Here is a 20424-nt window from a genome sequence, read left to right as displayed (position 1 = left end):
AGCAGAGAAAAAAAAAATCAACCCTGTAGAACCCTGTGGAATTGCACACAAATTAAAACCTGTTCCAGTAGGTGATTTCCTACAACTGCCCTCATGGAAGTTTTCAGATACGTAGCACAGATTGGCAAATTGTGGTCACAAACATTGTTCCATGGGCTTCTGTAGAACTGCCATTGATAGCTACTACATCTCTGCATAGGGAATAAGAGGTGCAATCTAAATACTAAGCATAAGCATTGAAAATGTTTTGCAAAAGGAAGAACTGCTATGGACTTCAGCTGGATCCAGTTCACCCACCGTAAAGTCTTAATGGATTACTTTCTTTACCAATGTAAAAAGACAAAAGCAACCCTTTCCATACAAAAATGTGTATTATTAAACACAGATTACTAACTTTAAATTGCTGTCGAAGGAATATCACTAGCACAGTTTCCAAAAATGTATTATTTTCTCAATATTTTGTGACAGTTTTTTTTCTGAAAAAGTTTATATTCTAATTTCAGGATCAAATCTATACTGAGTTTGCAGATCCATTGAGACCTTCTGAGGTTTACTTGCTTATTTTCCTAACTGAGCAAACATAAGCTTTTCTTTCTTTTTCACTTCTAGCTCTGTTTATGAGTGAGTTTTAATCAGTTTTGTATAGAAGAACCAAAACAACTTAAGGTAACCAAATGCACCAAGAACATCTCATGTTTTTAAAAAGGATTTTTTTTAAAAAGGATCCTGTCTATATCAGGGTAATAAGTCTTTATTTCCCCATTGTAAATATAAAGCTTATCTTTAAATTATAATGTGGTTTCGTTTTAGACACACTTGTAATTCTCACCATTATTTTCAGTGATATCCAAAAGAATCACAAGAATCATACATCCTGAGAAAACCAGACTCTATCAGTTACAGTATTTGTTAGAAAAGTCTTGCATACTTAGTATCTTAAATGGAAAATAAACTAAGTCCCTAATTTGGATGCACTCGAGGCCAGGCTGGATGTGGCTCTGGGCAGCCTGTTCTAGTGGTTGGCGACTCTGGCCGTGGCAAGGGGGTTGAAACTAGATGATCACTGTGGTTCTCTTCAACCTAGGCCATTCTATGATTCTATGATCCTATGATTTGTAAATTATAATAAATACTTTCTGTAGCATTAGCAACCACACATCCTGCTGAAAGCTAAATTACTGTTTTTAAAACAAATTAAGGCTCACTATCTTTATGTGATTACATCAAAAATAAAAATTATGATAAAAAATAAAATCTTACAGATTGAATCTGTACATGTGGATCAAGCCTGAACCCCCTCTTGGAAAAGGGATCATTATGACAACCACTCTTTTCTTCCCAGTGCATCTTTTGTGACTCTGGTTACTTCTCAGTCTCACTTGTATAACCCCCTTTTCTTCCCTCCTCCTTGTTTAGGTATCATTTTGTAACCTCCTGCATAAGCAGAGTTCAATGTATGTGAGATTCCTGCAGGCCCACACACCTAGGTGAGAAAAATGAAATCGGAATACATGAATAAGCACCTGTGTCAAAGCTTTGCCTGAAGTGTTTTGCAAGATTCATCACTCTCATCTATTCTCTCCCTCCCATGCTAATCAGCAGAATTCTGTCTCTTCCAGGCTAGAAGGGGGGGAATAAAAGAGCTTAGGTTAGGGAAAATGAAATTTAGCTGTCATTGTGATGCCAAGAAATGTTAGCTAGGCAATGAAATTAGCCTTAACTAGGTAGGCTGAGCATGCTTCAATCCTTCCAAAGGATAAAAGTGGCTAACTTGTCACATCAGCAACGAATTTTCAATTAAAACACAGCCATAATGAGTTGCTTTCAGGCTAATGTCTTGCACATATTCCTTTTTTTTTTTTTTTTTTCCCAACGACAAAATGAACTTTCACCAATTCTAACAGTTTCTAAACTAATGAACATACATAAGCATAGATGATAACCCAGAATGAACAAAGAACCTGTGTATAACATCCAAACACAAATGCATGGACACATGCAGCAGCACAGTTATTGTGCTGCTGTAGAAACCCTAGCAAAGCGTTCTTTAACTATGAGTGATTGAAGTGCCTGCTGCAATAATACTTTAATCGTAGCCCAGTGGAACTAAAACAAATACAAGTAACACCAAACACTAGTCCTTGCTTTTACTTAGTGCTGGAGCTCACTCGTATTTATAAACAAAAGCCCTCTGCCCATTCAAAATATTTTGGAGGCTGCTAAAGAAAGGCCCATGTTTAATGGATGGGACCCACTCAACACATGAGGTCCCTCGCATAAAGAAGAAAGCACGCTCCTCTCTCTTTTAGTCACAATGCAAGATTGTGGCAACACCTATAAGCTCACCCAGATGAGTGCTTCTCAGCCAAAAACATTTGGGTAGAAAATAGATCCTCTGGAGAAGTGAACCTAAAGCCCCACGCTACAAATGAGTTGGCAACAAAAGGGTGTGTGCTCCATTAGGCAATCACAGTTGGCAAAATATGAACAGCATCAACAGTGGTAAATTAAAAGTACAGCAAAGAACCCAAGCTGACCAATGTGAGCCAGAGACAAAACGAAGTGCTGGCTGTGCTGGTGGGAGGAGGAATCAGCAATGATCAGGTCATGCAAAACTCCACAGAGTTTGGGAATAAGAGGATTACCATTCAGAGCACACGGAACTGGGATAAAACTAAACTCTCCAGGACATATCTCTTCGCGGCATTTGTTTCTAGTCCTTTTGTTCCCCGCAGACCTCTCAGGAGCTCCCCGCACCCTTCTGCCCCCTTCGCTGACTCGCTGCCCTCGCCCCAGTCCGCCTATGCCCGGGCTCCCTCTGCCCTTTGTGAGAGTGTGAGAGAGGTCGGGGGAGCCCGACAGTGAGAGGGCACGGCCTCTGAAGAAGGTGGCTGTAGAGGAGTCCCATGCGCGAGGGAGAAGCGTGGGGGGAAAAACGGCAATAAGGTCGGAGGACGGCGGGTAAACAGGGACGGCGGAGGAGCTGTGGCTGACGGCCGAGCAGGAGGCTGCCTCCGGACCGAGCTGCGGCCAGCGGGGTGCTCGGGGCGTGTGACGCGCGGGGCCGGGCGGCGTTCGGGAAGGCAGCGGCAGGTAGCGGCACACACCGCGGGGTGCTCGCCCTTCCCCCGCGCGCAGGGGAGCTGAGAGGAGGTGGCGGGGGGGGGGGGAAGGGGGATGCGCGGCGGGGGGGATTAGCGGGACGCCGCGGCCCCGCCTTCCCCCTTCGCATCCCGGGCGCGATGAGAAGGGGAGATGGAAGCGAGCCGGCGGGACTGGCACCATGACATTGGCCGGCTTCGTGGTGGCGCTGGTGCTCGGGGCGCTGCCCGGAGCCCGCGGGCCGGGGCAGGTCTCCGCCGGCCTCCCCGCCGCTCGCGCCCCGCCGCGGCCCCCCGGCCCGCCTCCGCCGCAGCCCCCCGCCGGCTGCCCCTCGGGGCGCTTCGCCGCGCCTCAGCGCCCCTGGCCGACCGCGGCGCCCGCCCTTTCGCGGCGCGGCTCGGCGGGCAGGCTGCCGCGGAGCCGCCGCAGCTCCTGCGCCCTGCCCGGCGGCGGCGGCGGCCGACCCCGGTGCGGCCCTCGGAGCGGCCGGCGCCGGGCGGAGCGGGAGCGCGCCGACTGCGAGCGAGGTGAGCGGGGCAGCGGCTCTTGGGCGAGACGCAGCGGGAGGTGCGCGCGGGGCTCCGCGTCCCGGATCGCGGCGGTGGCGTCGGCATCTCGCGCGCGGCTCCCCCGCCGCGGTTTTCGGAGGGACTGCGGGTCGAGGGAGGAAACGAACGCCTTTCGCCACGGTGACAGCAAAGGATTTTCTCAGTGGGGGTTTTAAACTTTTTCATCGGCAGCTACACCGGCAAGACGAAAGTACCACGTCGTTTTATGCGATAAGTCAGAACTAGGCGATTCGCGTTCAGAAACAGTATCCTAAGCGTTCGGCTAGGTGAGACTGGCATTCCCGTCTTGTAACCGGGTGCACGTCTCTGGGGAGCGGCTTGGTCGCCCTCGTTCTTTTTCTTTTTACATTTTGAGATAACGAGGTTTGCAAGTTAGCACTGGGGGTGCGGACATCTGTGAGCCCGGACCCTCACTAACTGGATCCACTGGCTGTGGTGGAAGTTTTCGATGCATGAGGACTGAGCAGTGATTCCATCACTCAGCCCTCGGCTTTAAAGCTCATCGGCTTTGGCAACCCCCGCAAAGGGTGTTTATTTACCGACAGGCTTTGAATGACTTTGCTAGAGGGAAACATATTTTTCTGCATCTCTTTGATATTATCTCCTAGCTAAGAATTCTGTCCTGTCTGTATTCGTACTAAAAATGGTCACACGTAACTGTTGCAATGAAAATAAAGACTCTCTCCCTTGTTGCCCTTCTCTTCACATATCTTATACTACCTAAATGTTGGTAAGGGATTTACTATTAGTATTAATAATTTTGTTATTTTCAGCGAAGATCTTTCAGATCTTTGAAGAGGACAGATACATTTCTCTCCCAGCAATAATCCTGGAAGACCTATCTGTCAGATGCACAACTGAAAAAGTGTAATTTGAACAATGTGATAAATTATATGTATTGGTATAAACCATCACATGAAGAGCACATGGAGGCACCAAGGTCTATATTGTTCAGCTATGCTTAAAAGAGAAGAAAGCGGCTTCTGAAGCCATGTTCAGAGTCAGTACTGTACTCCTTTGAGAAGACAGAGTGATGTTATGTATTACAGATGTTTCCTGGGAAAGAATACCAGGCAGCTGATGCCATGGTGGAGAAAACAATAACTAGACTAAGATGAAAAGAATGCAGAATATTTCACACCCTTTAACTGGTCTCAGATTGGAAAAGGGTCCCATAGTTGCTTCCCTAATTTAGTCTATCATATTTATAGCTCTTTTTGGAATGTATCAGTTTGGTTCCCAAAGTACTCTGTAAGGATTTTGGACTTGTATGTCAGACTAAGGATCAATGTATCATTTTATTGCTAATAACCCAATTTTACTCTAATTTAATTCTAGAATCCCCTTTAAGTTGGTAAGAACTTGATCAAGTAAAAGATGCTGAAAGTACTGTGTGATTTGGATTTAGCTGTGTTTCTTCACTCTTTTCAGATTGTTTCTTGTCTTTCCTCTTTGCCCAAGAAAAAGAAAATCCAGGTTAAGGTAGAGGACAGAGCTATTGAACAGTAGGTGATACTGTACAACTAAGAGGTTCTACTTCTACTTCAACAATGAAATCTCAGTGGCTCCAGTGGGCCAAAATCTGTCCAAGAGTCTTTGTGGAGGTGATACCAAAGAATTTCAGAATGCATTAAGTAGTGTAATGTGGAACATAGAAATAAGTCAAGCTATTTGCCCCCAAAAAACCCATTATTATAACTTTGGTCCTGAAATATGCTCATTTCTCACAAGAGAAGAAATGCAAGTCACGCTTTGTTATGATGCAGTTTTTAGCTAGAGAAGGGCAAACTATCTTCCCTTTTCTGTTGTTTCAGTGCATGTGCTGAGGAAACCTGCACTGAGGCACCTGCAATTACTAAGTACAATGCTGTGTTCAAGGCCTTAACTGTAAATCTCCTGGATTATCTAGCTTAAATATTATAACTAACGTGCACAGTTAAGTGGCTAAGCTTTGTGCATGTGTGTGTATTAAAGTGCTTCATATTTTAACAGTAATGCTGAAAAATAAAAAACAAGCAAACAAACAAAATAAAAACCCTGGCAATTATAGTAGACAGTACCAGCCTAAATTCAGTTTAATAGTTCAACAGATTTTGGTGTTTCATTTCCTTCCTTCTAAAATGAGAGACATCTGGTTAATATTTCTTATTTGTGCCTTGAAAGCAAGTAAACCAAATGCAAATATACATAAATTATCATGATTGACCAAGGAAATAATAAGGGAAAATAAATGAGTCTGAGAGTATGCTGTATGAACAACCAGCCTAAGTCCAGCAGAATTTAGTATTTTAGGTACTACTCATAACAACTTACCTGTGCATACGCTACTCATGCTGCAGAAAATGAAGCCTACAACACAATGCTTATGGGGCATGTAGCTGCAGAATTCTGCACGACATGTTGTTATACATCTAGTTTAAAGCTCTATGAGAAAGTTAACTATTTTTCTTCATTTTACAAAGAGGAAACAATAAGAGAAGGGGTAAATGTCTTGCCAGTGGTCACAGTACCAATCACTGTCAGAAATGGAAATAAAGCACACATCTTCAGAATGTGCAGACTTTCCATTTAAATCTCTTTCATCACAAGTGATTCCACTAATGCCAATCAAATAATGCTTCACTAAATGCTTCCAGACAATTGATGGAAGGTATTGTATGACTTTTGTGTTTCTTAATAGCATAGGGTTAAAGAAAAAATTAAGCGTGATTGTCTATTTTTGTCTTCTAAGGTTGAAGCAGCTCTTCTGCAACCATTCTTATTACAGCTGCACAGCATGAAACCTCCTAATTTTCTACAGCTCTGTACCATATAATACAATTGCAGTTCTTCAGAGTTTGTTACATTCCTAAAATTTCAGTTTTCTTCTTACAAAGCCTTAAGCCATTGATCATTGATATGATGAACCTCACTGCTGCAGAAGAACCAATTCAGCACACTGCACACTGAGTACATATAATATTTATGAAACTTCTAATATAAGGTTCTGTAAGTATGCAATAATGCTATGTACTAAAATTTTCATCTTGGATCTTTAAAAGTAGTCCTGACAAATGCACCATTTTTCAAGGTTAAACTACCAAGAGAAAGCAGTTATAATTTCAGACTGAAAGCAAGGCTCAGGAAAGTGGTGGATAACAGCACCACTCACAGAGAGCAGCACCCATAGTTTTGCTGAAGTCAACAGGGATAATTTCTTTGATTTCAGCTAGGCCTGATGCCAGAAGGGAAGAAGAGTATCCATCGATTTGAACTGGTGTTAGATTGGGCCTATAATGCAGATAGATTTAATTTTTTTCCAAATATCTCATGTAAACCAATAAACTCAATTCATTTTGAGGCTGGGACAGACTCATAGTATTCTGAATCATCCGCTAGTGTTCAGAAATACTACAACTTGTAATACGGTTATGTGGGATATAGAGCGTGTGTCAGTGGGACATCCTTATACTTAGTATTAATTTGCACCTACCTAATTGACTCAGAGGCAACAGAGATGGAATATCAGTGCAGAGCCTTTCTGTGGCACTGTCCCACGCTGCAACACCTTGCAAAAGCAAGCAAAAATAACATATGCTGTTTTTACAAATTTCCAGAATTGGAATACTGCTTTTGCTTTGCTACAGACCTCTGATTTGAGAGCACATAGCACCAGAGGGCAAAGCACAAGAAACATGTACTTCTGATCACGCTTTTGAAAATCTGCATTTACAGCCAAGCTTTGAACACAGGTGTTTGCAAAGAAAATACTGGTACACTTTCACCATAAAAACCATAAACCCCACTACTGCAGTACTTAAAGTAGGAGTGGAAGTGATTCTCATTCTCTGTAGAAAACAAAATAGGGTTTGAAGTCACCCAGCGTTTCTAGGCATGCAAACGATATAGCAGAAGAGGCCAAAGGACCACTCATGCTGTTTACAGCACAATTCCTTTAAAGTACTTCTCCTTTTTAGAGTTAATTAAAAATCTGCTGGGTGGTTTTCCTCTGCCGTTTTTTTTTTTAATTACTCTGTGTCTCAGCTTGTGCCTATATGGCAGGTGTTGCAGAGCAAGTCTCAGCAGTACTCACTAGATACCCTTACTTCCTTCCATTTGCAAGTACAACTTAATCTCTTTTAAACAGTGATAGCAGATGGGAAAGATTCTGACTTAGGCACATACTAGAGCATCTAAAATTACTAGACTGTGTGTAAACAACATGAATTGACCATCAGTAGTCTTGGGTAAAATATAATTAAAAGAAATGCATACATTTCTGAGCGTATGTAAATGAATGTGCTTCTGTGAAGATGGTAGATAAGTATTCGTCAAATAGGGCTGAATGAACACTGTTCACAATATGTGTCCTAGAGCTGATCAGTAAACCTGCTTTGTGCTTCTGTGCCCTTGTCTCTAACTCTCATGGGGTCAATGCATCCCTCTCTGAGGGGCTCCTTCATTTTTCTGACTAGTGCTGAGAAGGGTATTGAGAGTCATCGGCAGGATCCTCGTACTCAATGGACAAGGGAGAAACACTGATGTCATTTATTTGGACTTCAGTGAGGCTTTTGACACAGTACCCCATAACATCCTGCTGTCCAAATTGGAAATATATGAATTTGATGGGTAGACTGATGGACGAAGAACTGGCTGCAGGATCCAGTCCAAAGAGTGTCTGGATGGAGACTGGTGACAAGTGGTTGGTGCTGGGACTGATACTCTTCATCAGTGGGGCTGATCTTCATCAGTGACACTGACAATGGAGTTGAGTGCACCCTCAGCAAGTTTGATGATGACCCAAGCTGTGGGGTGCAATCAGCACACCAGAGGGATGGGATACCATTCAGAGGGACCTAGGCAGGCTTAAGCAGTGGGCTGAGGTGCATCTCACGAGGTTCAACAAATCCAAGTGCAAGATCTTGCACCTGAGTCAAGGAAACCCCCATTACCAATACATGCTGGGGGATGGAAGGATTGAGAACAGCCCTGTTGAAAAAGACCTGGGAGTACTGGTGGATGGCAAGCTGGACATGAACCAACAACACGCCCACACAGCTCAGAAAGTCAATCATATCCTGAGCTGCATCAAAAAAAGCATGACCAGCAGGCTGAGAGAGGTGATTCTGCCTCTCTATACTGTGCTGGTGAGGCCTCACCTGGAACACTGTGTCCAGGTATGGAGTTCTCAGTACAGGAGAGACATAGACATGTTGGAGAGTGTCCAGAGAAGGGCCACAAAAATGATCCATAGAATGAAACACCTATCCTACGAGGACAGGCTGAGAGAGCTGGGGCTCTTCAGCTTGGAGAAGAGAAGGCTGTGAGGTGACATTCATAGTGGCCTTTCAGTATTTAAAAAGGAGTTACAGGAAAGAAGGTGATAGACTCTTTAGCAGGGTGTGTGGTGACAGAACAAGAGGAAATGGCTTCATGCTCAGAGATGGTAGAGGGTAATGAGGCACTAGAACAGGTTACCTAGTGATGTGGTTGATGCCCTGTCCCTGGGACTTTCAGGTTGAGGCTGGATCAGGCCCTGGGCAACCTGATCTAGCTGTGGTGCTTCACTGCAGGGGAGTTGCACCAGATGGCCTTCAGAGGTCCCTTCCAACACTAAGGACTCTATGATTCTATTATTCTAATGTTGATCAGCTTGCAGTTCCCTAAGATCAACCTACTGAACCTACTGAAGCACAATGATATATTTTAAATTCTGTTACGTTTTATGAGGTATCCATTTTACTCTAATTAATTTATCTCATGATCCAGTAACATAACTGCCAGTAGTCCAAATACCACAACATTCTGAATAAGCTACAGAATAAGTTAAATTTTTTCAGTAATTGCTATTTGATTTGCCTGCTTTGCAATTATGACTTACGCTAATACATACTTTAAAGCATATATGAAACACATAGAATATTGTATCATTTACTTTCATTGGATTCTGCTAAAATACTGAGCAAGAACTGGACTGAACTTAGAAAAATACTAAGAGACCCTTCAGAGATTTTTCAATTCCGAAACTTTTGTTTAAAAAAGAGGGGGGAAGGTGAAGGGGACGACTTTGTACTGTTTTGCTTGAGGAGTGAATGCCAGATTTTGCCATGGGTAGTTTAGGTTAGGCACAGCTGTAGGTATCAACACCATCCTAGAAGAAGAGTAGTGAGTCAGTGTAAACCAGCATGTTAAAATTAGTTTCATTATACCATATATGTTCAGTTAACTCTAATAATCATCAGACATATTAAAAGGTTTTATGTTAGCTACCTGTAAGAAAAGGCTTTATCTTTATTTCTTTCTAGATTAAATTACCGCTGTCAATCAAGAATATTTTAAATTTGTTAAAAAAGCTACCTTTAATAACAATCTTGTGTATCTGGTTCTTCATCGTATTTTCTTGTGAGACAAACACAGGTCTGTTATGAATGTTGCTATCATTCATAAAATGCTGGTATTCCTAAGCAGCTGCAAATCTGCAGTAAAAAGGCAAATAAAAATATTTTATTGAGATATTACTTTTAAAAAAAAAAAAAAATCCCTCACTTATTAATATTTTCTCCTAGGTTTTATCACAAAGGCTCACAGAAATAAGACTTGATCTCTTCCAATCATTTTCCCTTCCTCACCTACTAATACCCACTTCAGTAGGGAGCAGAAGTCACCCAGAGTTCTCTGGGAGAGTTGGCAGCAGGATAAAGTCTGTTTTGTTTAACAGTACCTGTCCACAGATCTTCATGCTTTTTAGACTTCTTTCATGAGTTGTCTATCAGACAGGCAAACGATTTCATATTTGTTTTTAATGTTTGCGAAAAGACATGCTGATGCGCAGAAGCTGTGTCTTGTATCATCTTTTATTCTGTGTACAAGAATAATTTTTTCCAGTGTTGTCTCTGGGAATTCTGCAAAAATAGAAAGAGCACTGAGCCATGTTTTGCCGTGGGAATCACAGAAGATAATTTTATTCTTTTAGTTTTACTCTTCAAGTACTCCTTTATCTAAGTATTTTCATAGATATATTGTGTAATGTGTACTCAGGAAACTCTGCATTGATACAGTAATTGTGCAGGACCTTAAGCAATCAGGTACAAAAATAAACTAATTTTTGAGGGTGATATATTCACACTTTCTGGAATGCCAGAAATCACTTTGCTATGACTAAAACTGATGTTTCAATTGATACCAATAGTCTACACAAAAGTCAATTGAAGAGCAGAAATAAACAAAATTCTTGAACTTGTCTGTATGTGACAGAAAAGCATGAAGATTAAAAATATAAACACAGAAAAACAAGGAGCAGTATGGCTTTACTGTTGCTATAATTAAGCCATTTATAGTCCTCTGTGCTGAATGATAGCACGCACTGTAACATGAATTGAATAACTTTTGTTTGTAATTTGTTGCACAATAAGTACTGCTGAGAAAATAGAAGGCAAAAGGAGCACACAAAATCAAGTTTGAGGTTAATTAATTCGAGTCCTTTGGCAGTCATTTGACTTGGTTTTATAAACTACACTAAAATAAATTAAAACCAGAACACAATCTGTGTGAAAGCTGAGAAGAAAAGGTAGATTATTATACAATATAATAATATTGTTATTATTGTTATTATAATATACACATACATGAACACATCAGGTACAAGGAGGGCAGGCACAAACACTGACTTTACTCTCCTACTGCTAAAAACCCTGCAAGCTGGATGATGATGTAGCTTCTGATTTTAAGTAGATCACAGATGAGAGGCAGATGGATTAACTGAGATTTCAGGCAATATTAATGCATGCAATTAGGTTATGTTTTATAATTTAACAGAAACATATTCTTTCTTGTTGAACTACTGTTCTGTTCTGATTCTGTAGAGTTACATCTATAACCAGCTTTTTGGTGACATTCAATTGCAGATGCATCTTGCATCTCAAATACAAATACTGTAATGTAAGGATGCAAAATCTATTAATTTATTGGATGTCTTTTTTTTTCACACTTCTTTTAGAAAATTCCTAATGTGTTTAGTTTGTTTTGTCTGAGAATTTGCCAAAGACCCTTCATGTAATATCATCAAGTGTTTTTCTGTCTGAGAACAAGTCTGAACAAATGCATTCTTTGGCTAAAATAAACTACTGACATCCATGACAAACATAATATTACATGGCTCAGAGTAAAAGCTATGCAATCCATGTGGTTGTTTTCTGATTCTTTTAAACTGGATTGAATTATGTGGAAGATAAAAACATATCACTCATAAATTTTGCTCACTTGGGTAGAGGTAAAAACTAAATATTTATGCAGTCTGTACATACTTTGTTTTGGTGGTTAGAACTTACCAACTAAGCTGTAGCATCAGAAGTATCAGAAAAGTAATGTAGCTTCAGTGTAAGAAGCAAAATGTATTCCCTATGTAAGGAATAAAGTTATCTGCTTTTGTGTATTACTGTATAAGAATGTTAGACATGCCAGAGTACTTCTTAGAAGCAGCTTAACCAAAGAATGCAAAATAAGGTAGTAGTACTTGAAACAAAAATTCATCTGCAGAGGGAAAAAAGAGATTCAGAGTCCAGTAGGTAGGATAAATTATCTGAGACATGGAGCATCTTGGAGACTGTTTTTTTTTTTTCTTTTCTTTTAAGCATCAGTGAGACTCCAAGGTGGCAAGAATGAGTTTGAAGGTACAGTAGAGGTTTATTTGAATGGAGTCTGGGGAGCAATCTGTGGCAGCCACTGGGACAATAATGATGCAACGGTCATATGTCGACAGCTTGCACTTGGGTAAGTTTTTGTCTGAGTGAAAATTAGTTGACATACTTTAATGACATTACAGTATAAAGGGGAATCTTTTGCTTCCTTCAATTATGTTGTATTTCAAAGAGGTCAGTGTGAAAATTAGTATTTTGTTTGAAAGCTATATGTGGGATCTGAAAAGGAGAGAAGGGAAGGTAGATGCTGTACTTTCAAAGTAAAACAAGGTCTACTTTAGTAGACAACCAGATGTCCATGAGGAGAGAAATCTGAGGTCTGATCCTAATGTTGCGTATGTAAGTGTCAATTAAGAGTAGCTCTTTAAGTTACTGAATCTGTAAAAATGTAAATGTGGTCAGAATTTGCTTCTTCATGGCTTCTTGTCGCAGGAATATTCCCTATTCCCAGGAGCATTGTGTTACCCTGGTAATAATCCATTATATTCTGCTAAAAGACAGCTGGGACTCATTTTAGATTTTTGGGAAATGGGGTATTTTTGTTGTGCTACCCTCATACAACTAGGTAATCTGTATGGTTTACTTCTAGTGTTACACATTGATAACTAAACCCAAAACCAGACAAATTTTGCAGCTTTACATTTTCATGAAAACATTTTACAGTCATGGTAATATTACAGAGGTTGAAAATCCGTGCATTGTGCTAACAGCTCACTGTCCTTATTGACCACTGTTTCCCATGGCTGTCAAAGTGGATTTAATCAACAGGACCCTTCACCATAATTTGGTCATTCAGCTCTACATGATGCCTATAGCGATGCTGCAGTTGCTATAGTAAGGTGGAACTGAGGAAAAGAAGAAAATGTCCATATCCACAGAAGGTTTTAAAAACAAAATGCAATTTCAGCTTCTAGAAAATCCATGTCATCTAAGCTAGGCAAAGACATTACTTGACTACCCTGCCACCTCACTACTCCATTCAGTTTGTAGCTTCTCAGTAAGCCCCAAAATAGAGCTGGTTTATTGCCTTTCCAGCATTCTTACAGTTAGATATCAAAGGAGTGATTACATTTGCTACAAGCAGCAGGGGGCAAGTATACCATAGTTGCATTCTTAATGATTATATTACTTTTAGACTATTTAGACTGCAAGGCAGAACAAAAACTAAGCTGTTTTATAACATTCAATTCTAATTTGGACACACCATGCCAACTTAAAAAAATACGAGGATTAGATGGGATAAAAGTTCAGCCATCTGGAGGCTGTGATTTTGCTTATGACGAGCTGTCTACATGCAGTGTCCCCTTTCCTCATTTTAATTTATTTTTGCCATCCATACCCTACCTATACCATTCGGATAAACATTTCAGTTGAACAAGACCCTTATTAAAACAGTGTGAATGGCTCGTTCTTTTCAATAGAAATGACTTGAATCTGAATCTAGGCCAAAAATACCCAAACAAAATGTAGTTGAAACTTTTATTTATGCCCTGTTAAGTGTTTGATAGAAATTTGGATCTGTATACCACAGGGTGAATTCAGTAGGTATTTCCAATTTTTTTCAGTTTCTTCCATTTTTCTGCTCCTTTTGCTTTTACAATATTTGGATGTTGTTTTTAATTTGTTTTTGTTGGGTATTAGATGGAAGATAAGAAGATTCAGAACAGTTTCTTTGGATTCAGTCTGGAAAGGAAAGAAAGCTATTTATAAATGTTCAGGGTGTTGGAGGAGCGGATCATAGAATCATAGAATCATAGAATCACCAAGGTTGGAAAAGACCTAAAAGATCACCCAGTCCAACCGTTCACCTATTCCCAATAGCTCCTACTAAACCATGTCCCTCAACACAACATCCAGCCTTTCCTTGAACACCCCCAGGGTCGGTGATTCCACCACCTCCCTGGGCAGTCCGTTCCAGTGCCTGACCACCCTTTCTGAAAAGTAATACTTCCTCATGTCCAGCCTGAATCTCCCCTGCCGTAGCTTGAAGCCATTCCCCCTGGTCCTATCACTAATGACACGAGAGAAGAGGCCGACCCCCAGCTCACTACAACCTCCCTTCAGGAAGTTATAGAGAGCAATGAGGTCTCCCCTGAGCCTCCTCTTCTCCAGGCTGAACATTCCCAGCTCCTTCAGCCTCTCCTCATATGGCCTGTGTTCCAGACCCCTCACCAGCTTTGTTGCCCTCCTTTGAACACGTTCCAGGGCCTCAATATCTTTCTTGCAGTGAGGGGATGGATGGATGGATGGATGGATGGATGGATGGATGGATGGATGGATGGATGGATGGATGAAGAGATGGGAATGGCTGAATGGACAATAATGGACGTGAGAATGAGCTAATGCAGTATGAGGTGATTTCACTGCCCCATGGTCATAACTATATATGCCACGCACATGTGCTGAGCAGTGACTAGTTTTAATGGAACAAAAGAGAGGAGAAAAATGAAGGGTCCTTGGCATTATCTGTCATGGAAGTATATCTGCAGTGGGATGATTCTACAGTTTACCTATGCAGTGTGGAAGGAGCTGCTGTGCTGATTTTTGCTGTCAAGAACTGGGAGGAGTGTGGCTGGCCTTGCCAGGGCATAGGCCACTGTACTAAAATATCCCACAACTAAATGGCAAAATCTGGGTTACTCTATAACTGCTTTGAGCAGAAGACTGCCTTGAACTGTAAGAAAATGTGATGACTTTACACTGTTAAGGAATGCTCTTTCTTTTCTACCCCAAGGTTTTTATCTGAGAACCAGGAATGAATAGACTCAAATATCCTACCTGATTATTTTTCTTACAGTGAAAAAGGTACATCAAAACACATACCATTTTCCGAACTGGGCCTTATTCCTGTCTACTGGAGTGAAGTGCGTTGTCGTGGTGATGAAGAAAATATACTGTTATGTGAAAAAGACATCTGGCAGGATGGAATATGTCCTCAAAACACAGCAGCTGCTGTTACATGTAGCTCTTCCCTAGGTAAAAAAAAACAAAAAAACAAAATATAAGGTTTGGCTAACTCTTTACCTTATTTAAATTCAAGTAATAATAATCAATCATTATAAAATTAGAAAAAGAAAACCTTTCTAGACTTTTTGGTCAGGAAATTAAACAGATTGACTCATAGCACCATTAACTATTTCAAATTTCTCTATATGCAAGCTTCAACTAGCAGAACCGCCTTTTACCATTCCATAATCATGAAGCAAAATGTTGCTTTGAGATCCAGGTTGTGAGGAAGGGTGAAGCAGAAGTGACCTCTGGCTGTAAAAGTGGGATTGTTTCCCCCACATTTTTACTTACTTTTAAAAAAATTATTATTATTAATTAATTATTATGATTATTTTCTTTGTTAGCTACAAAAGCAACATTTCAGTTTGTTAGCTTTTCATGAGCAACAGGGAGGGACATCAGTTTCATCCAGAGGCTAAACCTGACTTTGGTACGGAAGTGTCTGATGAGTGTTGACCTTACGTTCTTTGAATGTGGCTGTCACTGCAAAAGGAAAAGTTCTGTCCTATTTATAGTGCACACTTAAAACAACAGGTCTGAGGTCTCCTACCAGTAGATCGCTACATTACACAAGTCAATGATATTACCAGAAAAATGTATTAGAAGGCTTTTAAGATATTTCAGATTATTTTAACTGACATGATAAACAGTATCTAAGTAGGCAGTTATGCTGTCAGATTTAAAATACTGCTGACTTTAAGGATGACTCTACTGGCAGTGCCATTCTCTTCAGCTGTAACCAAAACATGTTGTATGGCTGCTCCCAGCACTGTGCTTCCTTTCTTCCCTTACTTGCATTCCTATCCAAAAGTAGACATACTTATGTCCTACAGCTCCTCTATTCATAAGGAATTTCAATAAATTACTTAAAAAACATAATTTTATTCTTAATTTAGAAAACTGTAGTATAGGTGGAAGATGAATCCTTTTTAACCTAGGAAAGAAGAAGGAAACAATCATAGCAAAAGGAACAGTTTTGCCTTAGGAAATTGACATTTATAAATTAGTAAAATTTACTCCTAGATCATAAGGTTTTCTTTCTGCTTATAGATATTTTCACTGGAAAAGCTTATTTAGCTCAGATAAATTTACAGAAGGCATTTTATCTTCGTCAGTAATACTGAAAGGAAGCTTATCAGTTCTTTAGAGCCCAGGATATCTGAATTTAATTAAATCAGTCCTGAAGTTCAGCTGATTAGATGGAGTTTCCTGAAATTGCCTGTTTTGTAGGTTCTACGAGCAGTAGCCTTTTTAACGAATATAGTTTAATTAACTACAAAACAAAACAAAAAAACCAACAAAAACCCCATGTTTAGATTTCATACCGGTGAGATAGTATGATGGACTCAGAGAAATTCCCTCAATGTTTTTTTTTTTTTTCAAGTCACAAAATAGCATTAATTGGTTGGAAAGCATACACAAAAATTGAATCACACTGTGAATTATTCAAACATTAGATATGATGAAACTTTAAAATAACCTTTTAAATACAAAAGTGACTATTTTTTACATGGCTTTAAGCTGTTTCTATTATAGTTTTCTGCAGAAGTGATGCTTCCAAGAAAATCTCCTGCTGGACACAAAAAGATTAATTTTTTGAAAAGGCCAAAACATGAAGGTGAAATTCTACCTCTGTGGAAACTAAATAATTTTTTGCCTCTTACTTACACATTTTGCTCCCTGGGATTAAGCATGTACAGAACTGACTTTGCCCTTACTGGTAGAAATGCAATTCCACTGCTAAATTATAGTATTTGGTGTTATGCTCCTAAGTGTCTGCACATTTTGACACTTATGTAACTCAGATCAGCATGGCTTCTTGTTTGTAAAGTATTTTTCATCTCCAGAGACTGGACCTTAGAAGAAGAAATTTCTAGCAAGTTTAATTTCTTGTTTCCCACTGAATTAAAAAAACTAATTGTAGTTCTTGAGCAACATCACAGAAACCACTAAGCTGTCTTTTTTTTGTTTTTGTTTTTGTTTTTTTTTCCTTTGCAATCAGAATAACAAAATGACCATTTCCTATATTCCCTGTTTGATCATAGCTGCTGTCTTTATTCCAATCCGGCTGGCTGGTGGGAACAAGGCTTACGAAGGAAGAGTAGAAGTCTACCATGCTGGCCAGTGGGGGACTGTCTGTGACGATCAGTGGGATGACGCAGATGCTGAAGTTGTCTGCCGGCAGCTTGGCCTTGGGTTTGTTTTACTACATATTTTCTACTCCAGCAGCAAAGCAGAATAGATAGTAAGACACATAGCCTAGAGTTTTCAAAAGATGCTCCTTTAAAATTGCACTAATACTTTGAAGCATGAACGACACGTTTTCAGAAGGGTCAGGTACAGTCTGTACCTGACTTTCAAGTCTCTAGAACTTTGATCTATTGGATTCAGTTCTCAGTGGCAAATGATATGGTATATGATGTAAATATGAAATAGTAAGATAGACAAAGGATCTTTCTTGGAATAAATTTTGAGTCTTTTGTGAACATTCACTACAATTATAGTAAAATTACAATCAAAAACCTTAGGTGAATATGAGGAGGTTGCTTTTGATATTGAAATCTTTACATCCATTCTACTGAAAAGTCTAACAATCACTTTGCTTTGGAGCAAGACCATTGCTTTGTCAGAAAGGATGTGCTTTTTGGTCGAGGTTTAAGCCATAAGTCGCAGAAAACTGTCAGTTTGCAAGGACAGAGTAGATACTAGTTTAAAGTTTTAACAGTTTTGATACTACTCAGCAAATAAGTATTCAGTATTTGAGAAAGATGCTGCAGAACTAGGAGGCAAAGAGGAGAACTGCTGCATTGGAGACAGAGAAGATGAGGACAATTGGGATGAAAAGCAGAAGAAAAATGAGGAGGTGAATGCAGAGAAGATACTACTCTGTAAAGCTAAGGAGGAATGGGGGATTACTTCTGAAACAAACTGGGATGAGAATTAAGCAGATCAGTGCAGAGAAGACTGGGAAAGAACTCACCCACTCAACCCTGCTGAGATTACAGTGAATTAAAATAAGTGGCACTGAAGGTAGCAAGCTTTGTGGCATGAACAGGTGGCCCCCAGCATGTGCTCATTTTTTTAACCTGAAGCTGAGGCCATGGACTCCTGCTGGTTCCATCCAAACTAGCTCAAATAGCTGAGATTAGTACAGTGTTTACAAGGCTTTTAAACCTGCTCATGAACCATGTAGGAACCAGCATGCTCCTCTGACATCATTTTTCCATTTCTTTTCAAGTCTAGGGTTTATGTGTAAAAGACTACATTAAAAGAATTTTAAGACTGCAGAGAAAGGCATTATATGTAGTAGCATCATGTAAATATTGTGCAGTATCAGTTCAGCCCTCTTGTCTATATGATTAAATATATGATCATCAGTTACGCTTTTTTTTTTTCCTCCAATAGGAAACTTCCCTAATTTTATGCACCAAATAACTGGTGTTCATGGATTCATAGCTATTCAATATTTCTTTGACTCCTCATCATACAGAATGTTTTCAGGTGTTCATTAGTGCACAACCTTCAGTCCGTGCATAGAATAGTTATATAAGTATTTCTATATTCCTGACCTATTCAATTAGGAATACCTTTTATAAAGCTTTTTCTGCTTTTGAAATATAATTGAAACACTATCAATAATTGGGAAGTAACTAAACTACCCTTAACGTTTTTCTATGGTAACGACAAATGTCAGGCAAAGTCAGCAAACATTGAAATGCTGATACTGAAGTTAAATGAAGATAACGTCGTATACATGTAAATGTTCCCAAGTACTATCATCTTAAGATCTACTGGTAAACGTGGCTTTCTGTTATAAGACTGTAATATATATGAGGTATTACTGATTAAAACAAGTATCCTGAAAGAAGTTTCTTCAGTTCTTACTCAATTCTACAAAAATAGTCAGAAGCACTGAGAACTCACAGTCCTATCTTGATACATTGAAAGATTGAGACGTGCTAGATTGGATAGCTAGATTTCAAATAAATATTACTCTTAGTGTATCCAATACATGTTATTTTCCTAGTTTACTATATAGTGACACACATTTACTAGTTAGAAAAGCGGCTATCTGTGAAATGTAAGAGATGGAGGTCTTGGCTTTTATTCCCATTACCTGCACTGCAAACTACAAGTCTTCAGTGAATAAATGCTACATATAGAAAGGCATGGCTAGTTAACAAACTAAAACAAAGAATGGTAAGGGCAATTAGGAAGACTTAGCAAAGCTCAGGGATCTACGAAATCTACTGAAATTCATCTTAGCATTTCTGGAGGAAAAAGAAGCTGAGCAAGATCTATGTTAACATACTATTTAGAATTAGGAAGGTCTTTCTAAAGAATATGTCCCATTAAAAATCTTTCTCACATATATATACACACACACATAAAAAATGCTAACTTCAGACTGAATTTACTGATGTGCCCTGATAAACCCCTGGAAGAAAGCCAAATGTGTTTTGCTAAAATGTCACTTGTTGGGTGCTTGAGGACATTTCTGTTTTCCTCCACTGTTTCTCTGATGTGATTGCAGATTACAACTCTTCTCCCTACTGAGTAAATATGACTTGTTTGTTGATATTTTCCACATACTCAACCACTTGAAGAAGGCATCTGATCATCAGAGAAACAGCCTGAAAGTTCAATTTTTTCAAAACTGACCAAGCACTTTAGCTTAACAACGTTAGAAACAAATGTATTTTAAATATGTATGAATGCAAATCGTAGTATTTAATGTTCCTTTCCCATGTGTGGTTTTATTTGCTGGGAACTAATAATCTACACAGCATCCACCAGGAGTACTCACTTCCTTTTTTTATACAGAACTTTTTTTCCTGGTCCTAATTTCACATTTTAGAGCCTATTATTGTTGCTGTTTTTCTCACACCCTTGTTACTGTTAATCAAGAAATTGCATTATTGTAAATTTAGTACTATCTTCCTTTAAACAAGAAATAAAAGAGATGGAATAGACTTACACAAAGCAATAGAAATGAAACCCATGCCTATCTAAATCTATATATGGATCAATAAAGTGCTGCCTTAAAAACATGAATTAACACAACTTCC

The 20424-nt window shown here is 39.6% G+C and overlaps 1 protein-coding gene across 1 annotated transcript in view; it reads left to right on the top strand.

Moving 5' to 3' along the window:
• The first annotated feature begins 3233 nt into the window (after window positions 1-3233).
• PRSS12 (serine protease 12) overlaps window positions 3234-20424 on the top strand; it is a 43194-nt gene continuing 26003 nt past the window's right edge. Inside the window, exons 1-4 of the mRNA XM_052681871.1 lie at window positions 3234-3629; window positions 12281-12419; window positions 15144-15322; window positions 17401-17551. Coding sequence (XP_052537831.1) covers window positions 3284-3629; window positions 12281-12419; window positions 15144-15322; window positions 17401-17551 — 815 coding nt within the window. The 5' untranslated portion in view covers window positions 3234-3283. The remainder of the gene's footprint in view (window positions 3630-12280; window positions 12420-15143; window positions 15323-17400; window positions 17552-20424) is intronic.

Source organism: Tympanuchus pallidicinctus, unplaced genomic scaffold (genome assembly GCF_026119805.1).
Source record: "Tympanuchus pallidicinctus isolate F22 unplaced genomic scaffold, pur_lepc_1.0 scaffold2, whole genome shotgun sequence".
Lineage (NCBI taxonomy): Eukaryota > Metazoa > Chordata > Aves > Galliformes > Phasianidae > Tympanuchus > Tympanuchus pallidicinctus.
The sequence above is the reverse complement of the archived record's forward strand: the minus strand, read 5'-3'. Positions and strand labels throughout refer to the sequence as shown.